Below are 26,115 nucleotides of genomic sequence, written 5' to 3'. Positions count from 1 at the left end.
GTTTTTGCGACATGGATTGGCCACAACTTGAACTTTTTTTACATGGTTCAAACCCAGGATGCTGACGGGGGCGAATCCCGATCAAGATTTTTTTAAACTCTGTGGGTGTCTATGGGTCGGGCCCGCCGGACCTTTCGGCCAAGTTCCATTCCTTGTTTAAGTGTACTTCCCTGCACCAGCGGGGCAGCCCGTGGCGTTAGCTAAGCCGGCGAAAAATCCTGTGTGGATCTGGCTTTATACAACATTCGTATCCCCATGACGACACAGGTTTCCTTCACAACTTTATACTGAATCAAATTTCCATCAAAAGCTGTTCTCTCACTTCCCTTGACTGGTTTCTCGGCTTGGATTTAGGTTATTAAGTTAAACAAAAATGTGTTGTTGTATTTTCATGTTGACAATCGTAAACTGGTTTATCACGTCACTATTTGCTAAAAAATTAAATATATTATTTTTCGCATGTAAAAAATCAATTGTTTAAAAAATTCAGATAAATAATATTTACAGATAAATAATGTATTTAGGGGGATCAAATCAGCAATAAAATTTAAGCACACTTTGTCTCTGGAACTTTGGAGTTAAATAAATTCATTAAAACCGAAAGTTATCCCCAACAAACAAAATAACGTCCAAACAGTCACTCGATGCGTTGAACTTCTTCCGCCTCCATCATTTCCTCCACTTCCAGTGGGGAATGACTGGTTTGTGATACTTTTTACTGGGTTATGCAAGTTTAGTTTCGTCGTGCTGCTGGTTGTAGTGGTTGTTGAAGTTACTCGCAGGCAACAAATTCCATTACAGTTAGAAATGCAACGAACCCGCCTCAAATGGATCCTTCTTTCATTGTGTGTTTTGAACTGGACTTTATGACAGTTGAAATCAAGCTTTTGTTGATGACAAGCTAAACAAAACAGCTAGTGTTTTGCAACGACGTGGTATTGTTTACAGGGTTCGAACCCAGGACACTCCTGGGGACGAATCCCGATCAGGCTCTTTTATGACTGTATGTGGGTCAGGCGCGTCAGGTCATTCGGCCAAGTTCCTGCGCTAACGTGGTATTGTTATACAATCATAGGCGATTTTACAAAAATGCAAGGTGGCGGATATAAAATATGAGTACCACTAACCAAAACAGGTGGCAGTTTTGTGACTGTTTCGCCAGCATGTTTGTTGGCGAAAAAGCAAAATTGTTTCCAATTTTCTTCGATTTGACGATATTTCGTACGATACAGCCACAACTTAACCAGCAAAACATCCACGGTGGCCGCCACCGTGCTTTAAAAACCAAAGGTGGCGGCGCCACCTCGCCAACGCCTACTCGGCGCCTATGTATACAATTATTACGTTACACATGTCCTATGGCACCCCGAGTGTTTCGTGTTGTAAGCCTCAATACTCGACGTGGCAGGGTTGATGTGCGGTAGTCATGGTTGGCACCTTGTGAAGAACAAATGTGGTTTACCAGTCAGATTTTATGTGCTGGTTTTAATTGTTTTAATAAACCTTGCAACAGTTGATAAATGCAGATAAACCAATAAAAAGTTCGGTTTCAAAAAAAGATTGAGCGAAGCTGAAATATCGTCCAAACGACATATTCGGATGAAATGTTTAGGTCAGGGTGGTCCACAGCTAAGAGAATGTGAAGGGGCACAATACGGATTGGAAAATACTTGGCGAGCCGCTAATGACAAACTCTTTTGTATTTGAATAAATTTGTTGTTCTTATCGACTTTATGTTTTGAGACTTGAGTACTGCAACCACAAGGTACATCTGCTAGCACTCAGTTGCAACTTTTTAAAGGTCCAGCAACTGCCGATGTTTGAAACAAAAGGAAAATATTCAATCCGTTTGTGTCGTTACAAACAGCGTAAACGCTCTTATTGCTTTACAGCAATAAACCCATATTGACCGGCAAATTAATTATGAGCGTATAGTATTTTCGGCTGTGGCTACTTCAACCCATGCAACAATTCTATGCAGCAAGTGTTGGCGGGCCGCACGCGTGTCAAGGTTTGCATCACCCTGGTCTAGGTCAGGGGTGTGCAACAATTTTCGTCGGTGGGCCGTATAACCAATTTCGGACCTCAAGCGAGAGCCACATAACGTTTTTTCATGTGCACAATAAATTCGAAATTCTTCCAAAAGCATCAATAAATATATGTTCTACATTTTACAACATACAGAGTTTCAGCGCAACACTGGTATTCGCAATAAAATAATTGTTTATGAGACAAAGGGAAGGCTACTTGCAGTAACTGCTGTACGATCCACCGGCTGGAAAACGCTGATATAGCTTATATTTGTTACGTATTGTAGAGCAACTTAGATTTAAGATTTACCAAAAACTAGTGAAAAATTTTGCTAAATTCTCAGAAGAATTGCATTGTTTATCTAAATCAGTGTGTTGGTGGGGGGCCACACTAGAAAGCTTGGCGGACCGGACTGTGTCCCGCGGGCCGTATGTCGCACGCCCCTGGTCTAGGTCAACAGAACTTCGGTACATTACTAAATCACTCTGTTTTGTGAAAAAACAATTTTCTAAACTAAACTTGATAGATTGGGCGACATTCGAACTTACTTGACAGATTCGAAAGTAACTCCCTGGCTTCGAATTTCGCTGTCGTACTTTTGCACAAAATTGTGCGCTACGGTTTGACAGGGTAAATTGCAGTTACTAATCGTCTCACACTGCGCCCCTTTAAACCTTGCATCCACACTGATCGTAAAAAAAATCTTGATAAGAAATGATGCTGTTCCCTCTATACGTCCGCATACCTTTAAAAACATCAAGTCATTGACACAAAATGTAGGAGGTTTTTAATTGGTATTTAAATAGTTGATTTTTATTTTTAGTGTAAATGGATAGTTAACTACGTGAAATTGAAAGAGGCCTTGTGTTATTTACGCACTAAATACTTGGAAGTTTAGTGATTTGAAAACCAAAACTTTTAAACTCGGATTTCTTAATTTTAGGCTAAGTGAATAATATTAATAAAAGTTTTTTAAGTAAAGTTAAATAAATTTACCTGGCCGAATGAACATTCCTCATAACCCCAATCCGACTTAGAGTAATGACTGGATTCAATTTGAAATCCAACATGACAGCGAATGGCAAAAGTTTCGGGAACAATAACCATTACGACCAAAGATAGCCAAAACTTTTCCATTCTTATTGGAGCTTACAAGACTGTAAAAAAGTCTGCATGTAAATAGAGCAAGAGTGAAAACATTTTTAGATTTTGTTTTAAAATTTTCTGTTAAAATTAGAAACTGAATTTATCGCAGTGTCTAAATTAAAATTTTCTAAACTGCTAGTGTCATCTACTACAGCCGCATTAAAACGTTTAATTATCAGTTTGATTCATTATATTACTTACCAAGCCTCCTGTGTCGCGGGCTGAATTCACTTGTTTATCGATCCACTGGTTTAAATAATATTTCAAAAAATAACAGGAGTTAATTAATATTTTTTTTAAATAAAATACAAAGTACGTGTGTTATGTGATTACAGAATTATGCACAAGCTACTACCTTCCAATAAAACACGTTGTAGCGTTTAACCACGCGTGAAACCGCGTTGGTAAAAGACTACAAACACTCTGCGTGCCCACGCAAACACAAACTGATTAAGTATTGTGACTCAATGTTGTTGTCAAATACATCGGTCTCACATAGCCGCCGTGGAGACGATTCCTACGTACTAATGCACGAGGAAATCGACAAATATTGTTCGAATCACTTATTTAGTGTAAACAACAGCTGGTAAATATACATTTCAGTTCGGTCTTTGACGAAAAGTATACATTTCAGTTCGGTCTTTGACGAAAAAGGCTACACCATCCGAGATTTTGGGAATTTTATACTTGTAACGGACAGTAACGCTCCCCTATAGCAAAAACTTTTCCGGCCGTTGTAACCCGTGACCTATACGTTCATTGTGACGACATAACTGCCAACTTTATGTGCGTCCTGCTTTCTCGGTTTCTTGTCTCTGCACGTGTAGCCCAGTCATTGTTTCAGCAGTATCTAAGTCTGTGGTGTTGTATTAAACTTTGCTGAGGTGGATAATTTTATGTTATATAAGGTAAATTGTTTGGACTGTTTGTAATTGTGACGTTTTGATTCTATTTAAATAAGGTGGTCAAAAATCCGTTTTAAATCACTGAAAATAAAGTGCATCTGAAACCGGCTATCTTATTCTGCCAGTCATGAGACTGTAAGGTAGAATTAGCATGAGGCTTGAATTCTACATCATTTAAAACGGCTTCTTTGGTTTCTCAAATGTCTTGAGTAAGATGTCAAGCGAGGAAGAACATATCCCCAGCACATCACAAGAGCTATTTGACTTGATTGATCATGTCAGGCATGAACAAACTAACGGCGGTGAACCGTCCGTTAAAGGTTCTGTGCTAAGTGTCAAAAGTACTGCCAGTTTGCGTGCTCGTCATAAGGCCGAAGCTGCAACGTTAAGGCTGGAACAACTAAAACGTCGGTGCGCCATTAGGTCTAAAGTGTTGGACATGGAACTGAAAGCCAGAAAACAAAACTTGGAATTGGAAATGGAACTCGAGCTTGATAAAGCCCGACAAGAAATGGAATTGGCGGAATTCGCTGCTAAAACTGTATGCGAGTTTGACTCGTGTGAGCTTTCGCATGGGGACGATAAACAGAAGACGAATGTGAACCCGACAGACAAACCACTTGCACCAGCCAAGTCACAGGTTCCTGTCGAGCCTTCTCGAGTCCTCCAAACTAAGGCAGAAGGTCCAGTGGTTGCCACCCGCGCAGAAGCCACTGGGGCCGGCACATTTGAAAAGGATCATCAAGATGCAACAATAAAACCTCACCCTCGCGGTCCACCAGCGACTACCGAGAATTGGTATGTAATTGCAGAAACTATAAAACAAGGTTTCAATTTACCGAAACAGCCTTTAATGAAATACGACGGCGATCCTCTTGACTATCACAAGTTTATGAACGACTTCGATCGTCAGATAAATAAGGCGTATTTGTCTGATGCCGAGAAGCTGGGATATCTCTGTGAATTTTGCACTGGAGATGCTCTGACCAACATTTTGGAATGCAAAAGCATGCCTCCCGAATTAGGATACAGGGAGGCATTGGATATACTCCACAGGAGACATGGAAGATTAGACCTTGTTGTGAGAGCACACATGGACCGATTGACACAACGCCCGCAATTGAAGGATAGCGACTTCAGGGGCTTGCGACAATTTCGTGCACAAGCTGCAGAAAGTTACAAGCTGTTTAGTCAGTGGGATTGTAAATACACGCTTGATCTGCCTCAAAATGTTGAGGCTGTTGTACAGCGCTTGCCGCATACTGCAATCAGACGATTCATCACTAAATCCTCGGAACTTCGTTTGCGAAATCAACCAGTGACCTTTCAAGCGTTGTTGGATCTTTTGGAATTGTTGGTAGAGGACACTCTATCGCCATTGATGAGGTTTATTTCCGACGAGGAATGCAAGTCGCAAGGACAAGTTACCAACAAAGGCAAGTTCCCAGATCGAGTCACAACTACATACTCGGTAGTGTCAGATGAAGAGTCTTTTGTGAATTACGACTCACCAGGACGGACGCCTACATGCCCCGAATGCGGGTCGTCACATTTTTCGTGGAAATGTGAGGCCTTTAGGAGCCGACCAGTAAAAGAACGTTTTGAGCTAGTGCGTCGTCACAAACTGTGCTTCAATTGTTTTCGTCCCGAGCATTGTGCGGACAAATGTTTGTCCAAATATGTATGCCGTGTAGACTCCTGCGGGAAAAGGCATCACACGCTATTGCATTGGGCGCACTCTTCGCGCTTATCTGTACAATCTTCTAGTGATCCAACGGAAGTTGACGGGGCCGGTTTGCCAGGAATATCCGCTGCGACACTGCAGACTCATTCTGTGCGACTTAAGGTCGTGCCAGTTACTGTTTTGGATAGGAATTGTAAACCCCATTTCACGCATGCCTTTCTTGACGACGGATCAGACACGTCATTGTGCTCTGCAGCATTGGCCAAGAAACTAGGGCTTAGCGGTGTGGAAGACAACTTGGCAATTACTACCGTAAACGGAACACAAACATTGCGCAGTCGCAAAGTTTCGCTGTCCGTACAAGGCCTGAACGATGGCGCTTGTTTTATGTTGAAAAGTTTAAGGGTCGTCCCCAAGTTACCCAACCTACAAGGCAGCATTCCTACTGTTGATGATATTAAGCGGTATCCGCATATTCGAAATCTCAAATTCTCTGTAATAAACTGTCCAGATGTGGACTTGCTCATAGCAGCCGATGTTTACGAGGCTCACGAGCAACACGAGGCTGTACGTGGCTCTCGTGGCGACCCTGTTGCTATTCGCACTGGTTTGGGCTGGTGTTTGTTCGGCCCCGAAAGAAAACATGACATCAGACACACGAGTGTAAATTACATACACGCTAACACAAAACTACCTGATCAGTTGGATCAGTTATACAGTATTGACTTTCAAGATAGAGGTTCAAGTGACCTTGGACTTTCACTTAAACACAAACAAGTTTTTTCAAATACAGAAAACAGTGTCACTAGAGTGAACGGATATTGCCAGATTTTGCCTTGGAAATTGCCCGTCCCGGTTCTGTCCTATGACAGTAGCTTGGCAAAACGACGCCTGTCACACTTAAAGCGTCGCTTCCACAAGTATAGCGAACCGCTTGGAAAGTACTGGGAAAAGATACAGGATTACTTGAGACAGGGATTTGCTCCAGGAATCCTTTCAGGTAGTTTGAAATGTACAAAACAAACACGGAATATACCACACCACGCGACGGGTGGCAAATTTCGAATTCTTTTCGATTGTTCCGCTTCCTACGATGGAACATTATTAAACGACAAGTTGCTACAAGGGTCTTACCGTACCAAAGGACTTGTCGTAGTGTTTTCGATGATTAGTAAGGTCTCCGACCCGCTTGGATTTATCCAGCCATTTCTGCTTTCTATAAAACAGCTAATGCATAGTCTGTGCAACCAGCAACTGGATTGGGACAACCCACTTTCCGAAAGTGCGATCGAGCATTGGAATCTTTTGACACTGCGTTGTTACAAACCTCCCAACGTAGTCTTCGTTTCAACACAGCTGCTCTGTTTTTGCAGTGCTTGCAAGACCGGGTTCGGTGCGGTGTGTTATCTATGCTTTGTTGATTCAGTCAGGTGTATTCTCTATTCATTGATGTTTGGAAAATCTGGTGAGGCCCATGTAAGGCTTGTCGCATTGCCGCATCTGGAAGGCGCTGCGGTAACAGTTGTTAAGATAAGGAGAATGATTGTTCCAGAACTGGACCGTTTCCTTACCCCGGACAAGCTCGCCACTGCTGACGACTACCGGGGAACGCTGCGTACGGTTGGGTGGCTGGCAGATACGTTTGGAAGAGGTAACTTCGCGACTACCTGCCAGTTTTGCGGGTGCGACCAACGAGGAGCTTTGGGGCCGGTGACGTGGTTTGGTCGCGTGCGGGATGGACCCCCCCAGCTGCCTGACCGGGGGGCATTGTGGTGGTGGTGTGCCCTGATAGCGAAGGAGCTGTCAGAAGTGTTCGCGTTCGCACCGCGAGAGCTGTATATACGCGCGATATTCGCAAGCTGTGCTTACTTGAGGCAGCGTACTTTGTTGTGTTTCGTTTCTGTCCTCCTGTTGTTGTGTGTAAATAACTTTGTCTCCACGTTCGTTATTTAGGGGCCGGTATGTAACGGACAGTAACGCTCCCCTATAGCAAAAACTTTTCCCGCCGTTGTAACCCGTGACCTATACGTTCATTGTGACGACATAACTGCCAACTTTATGTGCGTCCTGCTTTCTCGGTTTCTTGTCTCTGCACGTGTAGCCCAGTCATTGTTTCAGCAGTATCTAAGTCTGTGGTGTTGTATTAAACTTTGCTGAGGTGGATAATTTTATGTTATATAAGGTAAATTGTTTGGACTGTTTGTAATTGTGACGTTTTGATTCTATTTAAATAAGGTGGTCAAAAATCCGTTTTAAATCACTGAAAATAAAGTGCATCTGAAACCGGCTATCTTATTCTGCCAGTCATGAGACTGTAAGGTAGAATTAGAATGAGGCTTGAATTCTACAATATTGGTACCCTAGAACGCAATCTGAAGTGTATTCATATGGATGGTGTTTAGATAAACAGACCCTTTTTCCAAATTTTGCAATCAAGTTATCTTCCATCCTTATCAGTACAGCGCTGTTAGCTCTCATTACAAATAAGACCGGGGTGTTCAGCTTGGTGCTGATAGTATAATGCAAAATTTGTTGGATCTAATTGATTTAAAACTTCCAGTAAAAATGGTGCAAACAAATGAGGTGGAGAGACAAAATACAAATGTTAACGTGATCTTCAAATCCGTGAATTAGTGGTATAATGATCCTGCGAAAAAAACATTATTACACTCTTACTTCTGACATTAAGTATGTATTGACAACACTGACTGCAAAACACTAAACAGTGGTCATTGACTTTTTGCAATACTTCATGGTTGATTTTTTGTTTGGGGTCAAATTTTGACTGAAGGAACAGCCAGAAACACTCTAATGATTTTGGTTGATGATGACTGCAGCCTACTGCTTTCCTCATGCATTTGAAATGTACAAAACAGTACTTTTTATCACAGTAAATACATTTGAAAGGTTGCGATGATATGCTAAATTGTGATATGTGCATCTTCTGCCTTTTTTACTGGTACTGGTGCACAACAAACGTTGACCATAACTTCTTGAAATCTTTTTTTATTGCTTTATCTGGTATCTGTGCTTTGACTGTGTTATAAAATCACTAATGGTAGTTTGTAAATTGTACAAATCTTTGTATTACAAATAAAAAACAGCTAATATAACCCCTGCACTAGCAGAGATAAAACCAAGCTAGAGCAACAATAAGAGGTTGGGCTAAAACAGGAAGCAGAGGCAGGGACCGTGACCAGAATCAGCGACAGTTGCTGCAGCGCAGTCGGACGTAATCTGTCCTTGATTATATTAGCAGTTTTGAGAAATCGCGTCACCATATTTCAAACTTACACGTGTGCATTGAGTGTTTGTTTTATATGTGTTTATACGTTATTACGACGGTTGCATCAAAGTCACCCCCACATTTTACGCCTCGCCAGTAAAATCTACGTCGTCTCACTGTTTAGTGTTTTGCAGTCAGTGTTGTCAATAGATACTTAACGTCAGAAGTAAGAGTGTAATAATGTTTTTTTCGCAGGATCATTATACCACTAATTCACGGATTTGAAGATCACGTTAACATTTGTATTTTGTCTCTCCACCTCATTTGTTTGCACCATTTTCACTGGAAGTTTTAAATCAATTAGATCCAACAAATTTTGCATTATACTATCAGCACCAAGCTGAACACCCCGGTCTTATTTGTAATGAGAGCTAACAGCGCTGTACTGATAAGGATGGAAGATAACTTGATTGCAAAATTTGGAAAAAGGGTCTGTTTATCTAAACACCATCCATATGAATACACTTCAGATTGCGTTCTAGGGTACCAATATAAAATTCCCAAAATCTCAGATGGTGTAGCCAATGCGATTTTAACTTTTCGTCAAAGACCGAACTGAAATGTATATTTACCAGCTGTTGTTTACCACTAAATAGTGATTCGAACAATATTTGTCGATTTCCTCGTGCATTAGTACGTAGGAATCGTCTCCACGGTGGCTACGTGAGACCGATGTATTTGACAACAACATTGAGTCACAATACTCAACTATAGTTCAGTTTGTGTTTGCGTGGGCACGCAGAGTGTTTGTAGTCTTTTACCAACGCGGTTTCGCGCGTGGTTAAACGCTACAACGTGTTTTCTTGGAAGGTAGTAGCTTGTGCATAATTCTGTAATCACATAACACACGTACTTTGTATTTTATTTAAAAAATATATTAATTAACTCCTGTTATTTTTTGAAATATTATTTAAACCAGTGGATCGATAAACAAGTGAATTCAGCCCGCGACACAGGAGGCTTGGTAAGTAATATAATGAATCAAACTGATAATTAAACGTTTTAATGCGGCTGTAGTAGATGACACTAGCAGTTTAGAAAATTTTAATTTAGACACTGCGATAAATTCAGTAAATACATTTGAAAGGTTGCGATGATATGCTAAATTGTGATATGTGCATCTTCTGCCTTTTTTACTGGTACTGGTGCACAACAAACGTTGACCATAACTTCTTGAAATCTTTTTTTATTGCTTTATCTGGTATCTGTGCTTTGACTGTGTTATAAAATCACTAATGGTAGTTTGTAAATTGTACAAATCTTTGTATTACAAATAAAAAACAGCTAATATAACCCCTGCACTAGCAGAGATAAAACCAAGCTAGAGCAACAATAAGAGGTTGGGCTAAAACAGGAAGCAGAGGCAGGGACCGTGACCAGAATCAGCGACAGTTGCTGCAGCGCAGTCGGACGTAATCTGTCCTTGATTATATTAGCAGTTTTGAGAAATCGCGTCACCATATTTCAAACTTACACGTGTGCATTGAGTGTTTGTTTTATATGTGTTTATACGTTATTACGACGGTTGCATCAAAGTCACCCCCACATTTTACGCCTCGCCAGTAAAATCTACGTCGTCTCACTGTTTAGTGTTTTGCAGTCAGTGTTGTCAATAGATACTTAACGTCAGAAGTAAGAGTGTAATAATGTTTTTTTCGCAGGATCATTATACCACTAATTCACGGATTTGAAGATCACGTTAACATTTGTATTTTGTCTCTCCACCTCATTTGTTTGCACCATTTTCACTGGAAGTTTTAAATCAATTAGATCCAACAAATTTTGCATTATACTATCAGCACCAAGCTGAACACCCCGGTCTTATTTGTAATGAGAGCTAACAGCGCTGTACTGATAAGGATGGAAGATAACTTGATTGCAAAATTTGGAAAAAGGGTCTGTTTATCTAAACACCATCCATATGAATACACTTCAGATTGCGTTCTAGGGTACCAATATAAAATTCCCAAAATCTCAGATGGTGTAGCCAATGCGATTTTAACTTTTCGTCAAAGACCGAACTGAAATGTATATTTACCAGCTGTTGTTTACCACTAAATAGTGATTCGAACAATATTTGTCGATTTCCTCGTGCATTAGTACGTAGGAATCGTCTCCACGGTGGCTACGTGAGACCGATGTATTTGACAACAACATTGAGTCACAATACTCAACTATAGTTCAGTTTGTGTTTGCGTGGGCACGCAGAGTGTTTGTAGTCTTTTACCAACGCGGTTTCGCGCGTGGTTAAACGCTACAACGTGTTTTCTTGGAAGGTAGTAGCTTGTGCATAATTCTGTAATCACATAACACACGTACTTTGTATTTTATTTAAAAAATATATTAATTAACTCCTGTTATTTTTTGAAATATTATTTAAACCAGTGGATCGATAAACAAGTGAATTCAGCCCGCGACACAGGAGGCTTGGTAAGTAATATAATGAATCAAACTGATAATTAAACGTTTTAATGCGGCTGTAGTAGATGACACTAGCAGTTTAGAAAATTTTAATTTAGACACTGCGATAAATTCAGTTTCTAATTTTAACAGAAAATTTTAAAACAAAATCTAAAAATGTTTTCACTCTTGCTCTATTTACATGCAGACTTTTTTACAGTCTTGTAAGCTCCAATAAGAATGGAAAAGTTTTGGCTATCTTTGGTCGTAATGGTTATTGTTCCCGAAACTTTTGCCATTCGCTGTCATGTTGGATTTTAAATTGAATCCAGTCATTACTCTAAGTCGGATTGGGGTTATGAGGAATGTTCATTCGGCCAGGTAAATTTATTTAACTTTACTTAAAAAACTTTTATTAATATTATTCACTTAGCCTAAAATTAAGAAATCCGAGTTTAAAAGTTTTGGTTTTCAAATCACTAAACTTCCAAGTATTTAGTGCGTAAATAACACAAGGCCTCTTTCAATTTCACGTGGTTAACTATCCATTTACACTAAAAATAAAAATCAACTATTTAAATACCAATTAAAAACCTCCTACATTTTGTGTCAATGACTTGATGTTTTTAAAGGTATGCGGACGTATAGAGGGAACAGCATCATTTCTTATCAAGATTTTTTTTACGATCAGTGTGGATGCAAGGTTTAAAGGGGCGCAGTGTGAGACGATTAGTAACTGCAATTTACCCTGTCAAACCGTAGCGCACAATTTTGTGCAAAAGTACGACAGCGAAATTCGAAGCCAGGGAGTTACTTTCGAATCTGTCAAGTAAGTTCGAATGTCGCCCAATCTATCAAGTTTAGTTTAGAAAATTGTTTTTTCACAAAACAGAGTGATTTAGTAATGTACCGAAGTTCTGTTGACCTAGACCAGGGGCGTGCGACATACGGCCCGCGGGACACAGTCCGGTCCGCCAAGCTTTCTAGTGTGGCCCCCCACCAACACACTGATTTAGATAAACAATGCAATTCTTCTGAGAATTTAGCAAAATTTTTCACTAGTTTTTGGTAAATCTTAAATCTAAGTTGCTCTACAATACGTAACAAATATAAGCTATATCAGCGTTTTCCAGCCGGTGGATCGTACAGCAGTTACTGCAAGTAGCCTTCCCTTTGTCTCGTAAACAATTATTTTATTGCGAATACCAGTGTTGCGCTGAAACTCTGTATGTTGTAAAATGTAGAAAATATATTTATTGATGCTTTTGGAAGAATTTCGAATTTATTGTGCACATGAAAAAACGTTATGTGGCTCTCGCTTGAAGTCCGAAATTGGTTATACGGCCCACCGACGAAAATTGTTGCACACCCCTGACCTAGACCAGGGTGATGCAAACCTTGACACGCGTGCGGCCCGCCAACACTTGCTGCATAGAATTGTTGCATGGGTTGAAGTAGCCACAGCCGAAAATACTATACGCTCATAATTAATTTGCCGGTCAATATGGGTTTATTGCTGTAAAGCAATAAGAGCGTTTACGCTGTTTGTTACGACACAAACGGATTGAATATTTTCCTTTTGTTTCAAACATCGGCAGTTGCTGGACCTTTAAAAAGTTGCAACTGAGTGCTAGCAGATGTACCTTGTGGTTGCAGTACTCAAGTCTCAAAACATAAAGTCGATAAGAACAACAAATTTATTCAAATACAAAAGAGTTTGTCATTAGCGGCTCGCCAAGTATTTTCCAATCCGTATTGTGCCCCTTCACATTCTCTTAGCTGTGGACCACCCTGACCTAAACATTTCATCCGAATATGTCGTTTGGAAGATATTTCAGCTTCGCTCAATCTTTTTTTGAAACCGAACTTTTTATTGGTTTATCTGCATTTATCAACTGTTGCAAGGTTTATTAAAACAATTAAAACCAGCACATAAAATCTGACTGGTAAACCACATTTGTTCTTCACAAGGTGCCAACCATGACTACCGCACATCAACCCTGCCACGTCGAGTATTGAGGCTTACAACACGAAACACTCGGGGCGCCATAGGACATGTGTAACGTAATAATTGTATACATAGGCGCCGAGTAGGCGTTGGCGAGGTGGCGCCGCCACCTTTGGTTTTTAAAGCACGGTGGCGGCCACCGTGGATGTTTTGCTGGTTAAGTTGTGGCTGTATCGTACGAAATATCGTCAAATCGAAGAAAATTGGAAACAATTTTGCTTTTTCGCCAACAAACATGCTGGCGAAACAGTCACAAAACTGCCACCTGTTTTGGTTAGTGGTACTCATATTTTATATCCGCCACCTTGCATTTTTGTAAAATCGCCTATGATTGTATAACAATACCACGTTAGCGCAGGAACTTGGCCGAATGACCTGACGCGCCTGACCCACATACAGTCATAAAAGAGCCTGATCGGGATTCGTCCCCAGGAGTGTCCTGGGTTCGAACCCTGTAAACAATACCATGTCGTTGCAAAACACTAGCTGTTTTGTTTAGCTTGTCATCAACAAAAGCTTGATTTCAACTGTCATAAAGTCCAGTTCAAAACACACAATGAAAGAAGGATCCATTTGAGGCGGGTTCGTTGCATTTCTAACTGTAATGGAATTTGTTGCCTGCGAGTAACTTAGTTAGGCTAGAAACACTGGCAAATCTAGTTCAAACAACGTGTTTTCGTCATATGCATTTAGATTCCGGAGTCTTATCCAATATAAAAACTAGTTAGATATTTTGAATTGTTTGCATTCCTGTAACTAAAACGCGGTATTCTTATGAACAGAGCATGTAACAAAGGCTGTTGCAATTGGAACAATTGTAATGGACAGTTGCCTATTTTTATCACCACAACAACAACCACTACAACCAGCAGCACGACGAAACTAAACTTGCATAACCCAGTAAAAAGTATCACAAACCAGTCATTCCCCACTGGAAGTGGAGGAAATGATGGAGGCGGAAGAAGTTCAACGCATCGAGTGACTGTTTGGACGTTATTTTGTTTGTTGGGGATAACTTTCGGTTTTAATGAATTTATTTAACTCCAAAGTTCCAGAGACAAAGTATGCTTAAATTTTATTTCTGATTTGATCCCCCTAAATACATTATTTATCTGTAAATATTATTTATCTGAATTTTTTAAACAATTGATTTTTTACATGCGAAAAATAATATATTTAATTTTTTAGCAAATAGTGACGTGATAAACCAGTTTACGATTGTCAACATGAAAATACAACAACACATTTTTGTTTAACTTAATAACCTAAATCCAAGCCGAGAAACCAGTCAAGGGAAGTGAGAGAACAGCTTTTGATGGAAATTTGATTCAGTATAAAGTTGTGAAGGAAACCTGTGTCGTCATGGGGATACGAATGTTGTATAAAGCCAGATCCACACAGGATTTCTCGCCGGCTTAGCTAACGCCACGGGCTGCCCCGCTGGTGCAGGGAAGTACACATAAACAAGGAATGGAACTTGGCCGAAAGGTCCGGCGGGCCCGACCCATAGACACCCACAGAGTTTAAAAAAATCTTGATCGGGATTCGCCCCCGTTAGCATCCTGGGTTTGAACCATGTAAAAAAAGTTCAAGTTGTGGCCAATCCATGTCGCAAAGACGCGAAAAGAAGAAGGTTGTTTTTTAACTGTTGTTCTCTTTTAAAAAAGTAGTAAAATGTTTTCTTTCTACCTTTTTTGTTTCAATTTATTCCACCTAGTAAGTGAGGTCCCGAAAATCAAACGTTTATACTTTGAAACTGCGCTGTCGTTTTTAATCAAATTTACCCAGCAAGCGCCCGCGCACAACAAAACGGGAACGTGGTTTCGGCGTCACCCTGTTGACAGAATCTCACGCGTCGCAGCTATAAAACAACAACAACATTACGCTTTTGTGCAAACCTGTGTATACATCTACATAAAGTCAAGTGGGTGAAAATTAAAAGCAGCACCTATCAACAATTAGAAACACAGTAGCAAACAAATGTAATATATAAAACTACACATACAACTGCTCCAGAAACATTAAAATTAACTGCTTGGCAATATTCACAGGCAAAGGAGAGTATTCTATAATGTGCAATAACGCATTCAAGGTATCATTTTACTAAACTATTTCAAGAACTAAGTACCAAAATTTAGTAGTAAACCACACTGACCAGGTTAACGCCCCTCATAACAAAACAAATTCAAACGTTAACAGAATTTGGAAAAGGGCCTGTCAGTGTAAATACAGGGTTTACAGCGTATGCACGCTTACCATCTGTATGAATATACTTCACAATGCGTTCTTGGGTACTAAGAAAGTTACCAAATACACAGATTGTGCCAATGAAACAAATGACCGTACACAATTCAGCCTACGACACTGGAGGCTTTACCGTCAACATGCAATAAATTATAATAAACCTTATATTTTGCAAATGGTGAAAAAAAAATAAACCAACTTACGATTGTCAACATGAAACCACAAAAGTCTCAAAACCTAGATTGTCAATTCGGGTATCAATAAAATGCGATACATATAAAGCATGTTAGTCTTAAAATGTTAAAACCCTAAGCAATCCAAATTTCTTGCCATTTACGCTTGATTTTAGCGTTGGTTCATAGCATAGTAAACGGTTTCTGCAAAGACATGGCATTAGCACTGTGCTTTAAATGTAGGAATATAACTTTAAGCTCACCAACTGTTATGGGAACCGGAAGAAAACAAATAACATGGGCGATCCCAGAAATCACTGTCACACACCTAAATACACAATAAAAACATGAGACCACAATATGCCATTATGACGTCATACACAATGCTTACCAAGCTATGTAGAGCAACAGTGTAGAAAGTCACGCTTCACGTGAGTATCGTACAACAACGCTGCGTAAACAATTACAACTTTAGCAACTTGAATGAACCCAACTACACGCACAGAACGACTATTAAAAAAGGGAAATGACGTTTAGGTCATTGCAGTTTAGGTCAAATTCACAGCGGTTAGCATTCATTATGGTAATTCACAATATTGAGTCATTAAACACATATATACAAAGTGACTCACCAATAATCGTCAACACGACAATAAACAGCTTTTCTACAACAACCGACGCAGCACCGTGCTCCACGGAAGTCAGCAACGAAAAGAACTAAACCACGTTGCGTTATCACACAAAACTGGCAGTCCATTGTTACGTCACACAACGCACTAGGTTACAACACAAGTTGTAGTGAGGAAAAGCGGGAATCAATAGAAATCGGCAATTACTGGCAAATAAGATGTAACAGTCTGTGCAGATGAATTGGAACAAAGGAAACGTGAAGAAATTCGAGTAGGATTTGACATCAATTGCATCTTCTGCGGTGTTATAACTCTGGTTTCTTTTAAGTAAACAACGTGACAGTCTACAATTTGTAGAATGGTGACAGTGGTTTCAAATAACTTTGGTATTGCGGTATGCATTCTTAAAAAAATTAATTAATAAAAAACAATGCAAAACTCAATTAATCTGTTCACTACCCTTGTAATCTGTTCACTACCCTTGTAACTGTTGCAATGCTGTTTTGTCTCTTTTTTGCCATGGAGCACAATTTTAACAATTCAGATGCCAAATAGTTGTTTAGCCGTTTACGAATTATACAACAGTGGAAATTACACTCCCAGGTGAAGGAGTAGATAAATGCACAGCGCTATCCATTGGATTTTCACTTACTGGATTTATTAACCAATGTCCAACTGGCCAGCCTGTTACTACCACTAGCGCTAGTTCATCAAGCACAACTAGTTTGAAGCTAGGGGCTTGGATTGTCCTTATTCAAAGCCTTTATTTTAGTTCAGTTTCTTGAGAGTAACAGGCTGAAAAACCATGTCTTACCTATTCTGTTTGATGCCACATCTGCAACAGGGCTTACGGCAAAAATTTGCACAATGTGCGCCAAAATGTGCAGGTCAAAATGTGCAGGTGCCAAAATGTGCAGGTCAAAATGTGCGCACATTTTTCGAAAATGTGCAGGTGCCAAAATGTGCAGGTCAAAATGTGCAGATACCAAAATTGTGCAGGTGCCAAAATTTTTCCCCTTCAAACTAAAAAAAGTCTTTCTGTCCCTTTCACATAAACAATTTTTTGTTTCAATTACATAATTATTACATACCTTTCCCTGCATTTTTATTTTAAATAGTGTTCTGTGCAAATCAATTCAAAAACTTATATAGGTATGTTATTTTTCTTGTTAAATGCAGTGGGTTAAGTTTTTTAACTAAACAGAATATGACTCTTGAGTCCCCCAGAAAAATGAAAATATAATGTGGTTTAAAACAAATGCAGTGGTAAAAAAGTGATGCCTACATAAATGGTGAAAACTCATACTTTTGCATTGCACATCTATCATTTTTTCATGACAACTCAGTATTATCCTTTTCTAAACCTGTTTTGTTACCATTGTACATATTTTTTGGCAAAAATATAATACAGAATGCCCACAGCGGTCTCAAAAAAATGATTTTCCCTATCCTACTTTTCTTTCTGGCTGTTTCAGTCTCTTCATCTTTCTATTATACACATCAATTTTAGTTTATTGATTTGTTTGCAATCCCACATGAAACATACACCTTCTTCATTTGTAATGACAATCATCTAGTTTCTGTATATTAGTCAGGAAACAATTACCAATTTTGCAAAAACATCTACTGATATTTTGGTGTATTATGATATTCCTACAGTAGGTCTTTCTAGCCTATCTGGTGCACACTATAGCAAGTCAGAAGCCATAACATGAATGTTTTAGCAAACTTAAAATTAAGGCATCACATCAAGTATTTGTGTGGATTTCAAAACTAACCATTAAATATTAAATTAAATACCTATATACCAAGTTATGTGATGTAAATGAGTCTCAAACAAATAAAAAATGTCAAACATTAAGAAGATTGCTGTGCAACAGTGTGGTTGTCCTTTTCTTTTTAAAGGTTGTCATTTGAGTTTCTTCCAAAGACGCAAAGTCCTTTTGTCAATTGTGCAGTAGAACTCCAAGGATGGAAAACTTTCCAATAATTCATTTGTTTTCATTGAATAAAAATCACTGGACAGTTGGGTCTTTGACTTGGTTTTGAGTTCAATCACAGTATACTCATATGGTAGTCCAGCTCCTCTTTTCCTCTCGTTTCTTTTGTTATCAACTTTTTGCAGTTGCAATAACTCCGATAAAGGATAAGTTAGACCTCCAGACATTTGCTCCACTAAAAAAATCAGCTGGCCCTGTGGTTGCATGGTTGACAACATGCTGACAATTTCGCTTACTTCTGTAAACTTTTTTTGCCTTGAAAAAACATATCCTCATAAATACTCTGTTGTGTCTAACTCTTTGTTACTTATCATAATAGCAAATCGACTTGTTTTTCTGCACCAGTTTCCTTGGCGGTTATGATGTCTAGCAATTGTTTTGGTGCCTTGAATTTTTCTTCAAATAAACTTAATTTTTGCTTCACAAAATTTGCCCTTTGTTGACAGTTTAAAATGAGTAACTTTGGAAAAAACCTAATCTTCGATCAAGCTTGACCTTTCGTCTGTCCAGAGTTCCTGGTCTGGGCCGAAGTCGTTGAACATCAGTTCATCAAAGATACAGCCAGTTAGGAAAGTTCTATTTTTACCAGACTTTAATTCAATTTGTAATAACTTTATGCACCCTTTAATAAGTTAGGTAAAATCACTTCAATGCGTTTAAAAAGGTACTAAAAAGATAAGACGTACATTAAATACTCTCCAACAGCACAATAACAACCACACATAGTAGATGCATAAAACCGACCACACAAGCCCAGCTTTGTCGTTTGCTCGCTCTTAAAGCCCCCCAACTCAATGCAAGCATCCTACAAGCGTGCAGCGTTAATCAAGCCTGACGGAAACAATAGCTTGACTGCCATATGAGTATACTGTGGTTTAATTGTAAAATCTATAGAAGCTGGGCAGGCTATAGGCTAACAGGCGTTAAATTGAAAACAATAAAGTCAAACCATTTGAGGTGACGATCATGTACATATCTAGTCTGAAAAACACTTTTATCCTGAATGTTGGATTTCATGCTTTGCCATATCAACAAAAACAATATGCATTTTTACAAGTTTCTTATAAATCCGATTTTAATTTATAGGTTATAACTAATATTTTTGGCACAATTTATAACCACAACACTAATAAAACATTCATGTAAGCGCCTTAACACTGTACATAGTTTGACGTTAAATATCAATACTTCATTTGAGCGACTGCACATTTTGACCTGCACATTTTGGCATCTGCACATTTTAACCTGCACATTTTAGCACCTGCACATTTTGATCTGCACATTTCGGTACCTGCACATTTTCAAAAAATGTGCGCACATTTTGACCTGCACATTTTGGCACCTGCACATTTTGACTTGCACACCTGCACATTTTGATCTGCACATTTCGGTACCTGCACATTTTCAAAAAATGTGCGCACATTTTGACTTGCACATTTTTGCACCTGCACATTTTGACCTGGACATTTTGGCACCTGCACATTTTGCCATCTGCACATTTTCAAAAAATGTGCGCACATTTTGACCTGCACATTTTCGAGCACATTGTGCAAAAAACGCTCGCATGCCCGTCTCCACATCTGGGCGAAATTGTTTTGCAATACTTTTGTTTATGATCTGTCACAATAGTCCAATACTTTACAATACAACGTATCAATCTTCACATGTTGTTTACCCCTTGCCTAGTTTCAAAGAGAAAGTTTACACTGGGTTACTCTTTGTATGCCAGATACAATTTTACTCGTTTTATAGTTATCTGGTTGTTTTAAATGCGCACATGCATTCCTTATCACAATACAACAATCAAAGTAGAAACCCAAAACAAAAGCTTTTTTCTGCTGCATCTAGTCATGTCAGATTTAAAAACGTTTAAGTTTGTGTCCTTATGACCATTGACGTAAAAGTGTTGTTACAATTAGCAATTATTTTTTCAATGCGTGAGGGTGTGTTAGATTATTGTTATTGCTACTGGTTAATCATCGTAACAATTTGGTTAAGTATCGAAACAAAGACGAACACTCGGTATCAGCAGAACAGTTTGCTTCAGTTGTTCATTTCGAAATATTTAACGCACAAATAAAGACATCATTAATACTTAAGTGTCATAATATTGTTGAGCGGAAATAAGGGAAATGGTTAAGTACTAATTGTTTCTTTGCCATTTTGGATGCGAATTTTATGTTGCATGGGTTAATTATTAACACGGTAGCAAACGTAAAGCGAACAATTAGTTTCGTCAACATAATGCCTCGTGTTTATTAAATGCACTGTCTGTGCAATTCAATTTTTAGTTGTTATTTATGAAATTTACTAATCCCATTCCGTTGTTGCTGAAATAACAATAAACAATCAAACCCCAAGACGGGTAACCTTTTGACCCATGGTGAGATACGATATCTTGGACCGCTTGCACATTACGATTAGCGCACCGGGTAAACAAGACGCTCGATAAAAAGCGCGAAAGGCCTGTAAAAACAGCACATACCTGTCAACATTATAGTCGCAAACAAAGCCACAAAAGGTTTTGTACAGGCCTAAAATAAGCCGTTCCTTAAAAGGCTTGTAAAAATGTCAGTAACGCAAATGTGTTAAATTAAGTGTTAGTCTAGTTTTTTACGACGCATTTAGTAAAGCGGTGATAATACTATGCAGTGTTATTAAGTATCCAACATATTAACAGGCCGTATAACATGACAATTGTTTATGTGAAAATAAATGAATCGTTTACATGGAAAAATCGTTGTAGTTATTCTTAGCTTGGCTCAATTGGTATTTTGCCTTGTAGCTTTTTCCATACCGGAGTTTATTGTCGGAGAATTGCAGAGGTAATAAAATATAAATTTATTCAAAGAAAAAAGTTTTATTTGTGCTAAAAGTCTTGCATAAAACATGACTTTTTGTGCAGAAAAGATGCTGCAGAGTTGGTGGTGACAAGGTTTCATAAAGTGGTCGATAGTGCAGACGTTACTAAAGTGTTTGTTCACGTTGGTTTGTTTGAAAGTTATATCAACGGAAGTTGTAATGGCAGCAACCGTAAAGGTAAGCGTCCACAAAGCGTTGTTTGCTTGTAAAAAGGTGATCAATTGTAAAACAAACATTCTCGCACGCTTAGCCGTCGGATATCATCAGTTGCTTTACACGAATTTTTGATGATGTATACCGAACCTATATTTCTGGCAGCAATAGCTTATTTCTATATTTCAAGTTGTCTAGCTCAGCAATATTGTGCAGTAAGAGTAAACATTGGCGGAAAAAGCATATAAATCAGGTCACAAAGCTTAAATTGGGCCTTAGATATACTTTCTCATACATTTTATCCCGGGCCAGTACCCCAATCTTGGATCATGTCAAGAACTTGTTTAACTTACTCGTTCATTAACCAAAAAATATCTTTTGCTAAGAAAAAAATGGAAATGCTCTACGAATACTTGAATTGGGAATTTTTAGTTACAGTAACGAAGCACAATTTACGTGCGCCATATTAAAATCCACGACCCGCGGATCCAATGTTGTGGATCCTTGTCTTAAACATAGCCTACGTTGTATTATCGATCATTACCTTGTGAATTATGATGCCACAATGTTTATCCAGCATCACCTTCTGTTATTTTTTTTTCAGTATATATTAATTTTTAACAAAACGTTGTGTTATACACATATCCTGTTTCCTATGTTTAGCCACATAAACATCAAATATTTTATGCCAGATATGGTTGCTGTGTTCGGATTTGCTTTGATATCAATTTTGTCAGCGGGTTTTGTTTTTGTTTGCGCCTTGAACCAGATGTGGATGTGTTTTGGAGATGAAGATTTTACCGAAATTGTGAGAAGTAAAATATTTTCGTACATTAACAAGGAACTGCTGGTAAAAACAAGGGAAGGAAATTGTTTGTCAGGTAAACTGTGGTATTTGTGTCAAATAAACATATTGGTTGTCATCCAAAATCTCCGTCCGCTCAGTTCGGTCATCTTGCTTCGTTCGTTTTATGCAAAATGATTTGACAAAGCGTACCAACGATTTATTTCCGCCAATTCAAATTTACGATACTTTACGTTTACACAGACAAAACATCAATCTCAAAATTATGGGCTTCCAGCATATCAATATTAATTGTTAGAAAATTAAAGAACGCAACTATTTATTTCAGTCAAAGCTTTTTTTTTGCAGGTTATTTAAGTGATTTTAATACGCATGCTTTGTTGAGTTGAATTATTTTTCACAGGTATGAGCAGTTTCGTGGTGGTTGCCATGATAGCGTTTCTAATCGACGACGCTAAGGGAATGACTGTAGGTGCCAGCTTTGTATTGGAACTATTGGCTGTCGTTACTTCCGTTGTTATTCACGTGACCAGTTTGGTATTCCGGCCTGAAAGTACCACTGTTGAAATAGCGGGAAGCCCTCCAATGCAAAGACCTTACAGCATTAACAGAAGACAAGCTGTGTCAAGTGCTTAGAGAATTGAACTTTTGTATTTTTCACTGTCCTGTTGCCGAACCTGCAGGGAATAAAAACAAATTTACTTGAAATTAGCAACGTAATTAAATCAGTATTATGTTTGAAAAAATATTTTCCTTGTTTTCTTCGTAAAAATGTTGCATAAACATAGAGAATGGGGTGTTTTTGTTTAACGTAAACGGTATTTGTCACAATAATTGATTTTAATTGAATTGATTCTCGTAACAATAAGTAATAAAATAAAATCTGCTCCAAAGAAACACAAACAGCCGCAATCGCAAATGCACAAAGCAGTTGCGAATCAGAACCTATAAAGCATGACCGAAAACGCCAAAAAACTCATCTGATTTAAATTGGAACATTAGGTTTTTTTTGTGAAACAATTGGGATTTGAAGGATTTTTATTGGCTTTATGTCGCCGAGATTACTGCAGACGGAAAGCTCCACACTGAGTTTTGTTTTATTTGTAGGCGCCTATATATTGTAAAATTTTGTTTGTCGGTAATTGTGATTTCTATTAATTCCCGCTTTTCCTCACTACAACATGTGTTGCAGTTGTTGTGTGACGTAACAATTAACTGTCAGGTTTGTCTAAAAACGCACATGGTTTGGTTCCTTTTGTTCCTGGTCACTTGTTTTCAAAACATTTTCTAACTATGCTATGTAGTGCAATATAACTATATCTACACTAAGTTTTACAGCTTTTTTCGTTGCTCTGCTTTGCTAATTCAGAACAAAATGTTACTTTAAATATGCATAAATTACGGTAGGTCTCACTGAAAAAGAGTTAAAAAAAACTGCAGAAGTATGCCAACATTTTGGCCATTTGGTGATGTGCAGTTGCGACTATCATTAATCAAAGGTAGGCTATATGCTTTTTATTAATGTTCATGTGTTGAAACCTAGCTTCTAGATAGAGATAATGTTTCCAATTTCTATTTACTTTTGGATAAGTGTCATTTTTGTTTTGTTACCAGTAAGTAAGAATGTTTTTATTATAGCTTATATTTTAGGCCTGCAACTACTCAAAGTGATGCTGTACAAGTAGAAGCAATCACCACCCAATTACTTTCAAATGATGTGTCTATATGACAGTTGAGGTGGGACTTGTTGTTGCTAAAACATTTGTGACATGGCTTTTAAAACATAAATAGTTTAATTTGTTTGGTCTTTAATAATAAATGTCTTTTTTATATTATATATCTGCTGTACAAAGTGCCTAGGACAACCTTCCACTGACAGTGCAATCACCAAAGTTGGTTCACACTTGCACTTTTTTAAAATTAAATTGACAACTGATCACTCACAGTGGCTTTCCTAAATCTTAGCGTGGTGCTTGTTAACAAGTGAATAGACAAGTATGATGGCCAGTGGATAGACATGAGTCTGTTTTCAGCCAAAGGCAAGTTTTGTGCCAACTTGTCACGCCGGAACCTACAAGTCAAGTCAAGTCAGCAGATTTAAGTGTTTGGAGTATTTAAGTGGCAGCTTTAAGTGTTTGAGTGAGGATCCCCACAGGACTTGACCTTGTAAGGTATCTACGAGACTATGTACCTTTGCACAAAAAAGACATAACAAATCTCTACACCTTAACCATACGTTTACAATTCGCAACTGTGACCCCGGATTTTAACCTGTTTCTCTTTTAATTTGATATGTCTACTCAACCAGAACTTCAGGGCTCTCGACTTCAAAGTACACGCACGGAATCACAGGTGTTGCCGCAGGATGATCCCATCAAACCCGAAGCCCCATCCCTGGCGTGTGAAGGGTTGCAGTATGCGCTCATCCTTATTAGCAAGCGTCAACCGGCACATAATCAATGTCCTCCGGTTCGCAGTTGGCTGAATGCGGGTAAAATGGTCTAAAGGTAAAATCACTTCAAGAGTTGCGCTGCACCCTCCACCCCTATCTCGAATCAGTCGAACTGCGATTTCTGTTGCCCGCAAAGTGCTGGTCGTTGGTCGTCCCTTGTTGCTGCCAGATCGCATCCCCACACGCAGCATCGAGGAGTTCCGACACTACCAGCAAATTCACGGTGGAGAAGGTTCTAAAACCTCCCCGGAGTAGCGGAAGGCCCACCCAACTTAACATCCTGATTTTTTACCCCGGGGATTCCACTGTGAATAACTGTCCTTCATCGGATTGCCTGAAAAGTAGTGGTGTTTATCCCAGGACCCTTAGGCCTAAGACCCATTTACGCACTTGCCACAACAGGATCTCAATAACTTACAACATGTGGCAAGAGGACCTCAATAACTAACAACATGTGGCAAGAGGACCTCAATAACTAACAACATGTGGCAAGTGTGCGCCGTAGAAGAGTGCGCCGTAGAAGACCACGCTAAAAACTTGTTAAAAGTCTCGGCGCATTACAAGACCTGCCCTGACTTAATGATTTAGCGAGCGAGCAGGTCCCGAAGATACCCTCCACCCCACATCTTTGCGCATATGAAGAAAGCAACGTCTGCTCTCCACGCATTTCCGTTCAACCATTTGTCAGTCTTAACCCCTAATTCCAAGAGCGGCCTTCTCGCAGACTTTACGTCATTGTCCTTGGATAAGGCGACAGTGTGCAATGAAGGTTCGCTCCTTCCCGCCCCCTCGCCAATACATCCGAGTTGTAAAGGCTAAATCTCCCACCTCCTACGCTGAAGCTGTACGGCTGCGCTTCTGCGACGGCCCGTAACGAAAGGAAATGCGGGAAGCTTCGTGAACATCTGGCCCCTACCACAAACAAGCGGGTCAGTTTCCAAAGTTTTATAGTCGGCTCCCTGGAAAGCTAAGAAGGACAACAATCAAACACTCTCAGCCCTTGGCATCACGGCCCTGGCCATTAGGGGTAGCCCCCGTGTGTGGCAGTCCTGTTGTAGGGTCTCGGCTAGTGGACTTGAAACACGTAAAAGCATCAACTGGCGCCATCATTTTTGGCGTGGGCTGGTCACGCTACAAAATTGCCCCTGTCGCTGTCCATCCACGCCTACTTCACGAGTTTTTGTCACTTTTTCCTTTCTGTTTTTACTCTTACAAACCGTACGGAGACCAGCCTGCTTCAAGTTGTCCTGATATTAGGTGGGAAAATCAAGCAAGTCACTGTTCTCCTGCGTACATTGTTATAGACCCACTTTTCCATTTCTTCGTGTCGTCTCCGC

The 26,115-nt window shown here is 39.2% G+C and overlaps 1 protein-coding gene across 1 annotated transcript; it reads left to right on the top strand.

Annotated features, from left to right (window-relative positions):
- The first annotated feature begins 22,219 nt into the window (after window positions 1-22,219).
- Window positions 22,220-23,149, top strand: LOC145233748 (uncharacterized). Its single transcript, XM_080098523.1, has 2 exons — window positions 22,220-22,402; window positions 22,730-23,149. Exons 1-2 carry the CDS (start codon window positions 22,291-22,293, stop codon window positions 22,960-22,962), a joined length of 345 nt encoding a protein of 114 aa, XP_079954649.1. The 5' UTR covers window positions 22,220-22,290; the 3' UTR covers window positions 22,963-23,149.
- Window positions 23,150-26,115: the final 2,966 nt, after the last annotated feature.

The sequence above is a fragment of the Phallusia mammillata genome, chromosome 6, assembly GCF_965637545.1.
Source record: "Phallusia mammillata chromosome 6, kaPhaMamm4.hap1.1, whole genome shotgun sequence".
NCBI classification, from domain to species: Eukaryota; Metazoa; Chordata; class Ascidiacea; order Phlebobranchia; family Ascidiidae; genus Phallusia; species Phallusia mammillata.
Note: the sequence above shows the minus strand (reverse complement) of the source record. Positions and strands in the feature narration are given on the sequence as shown.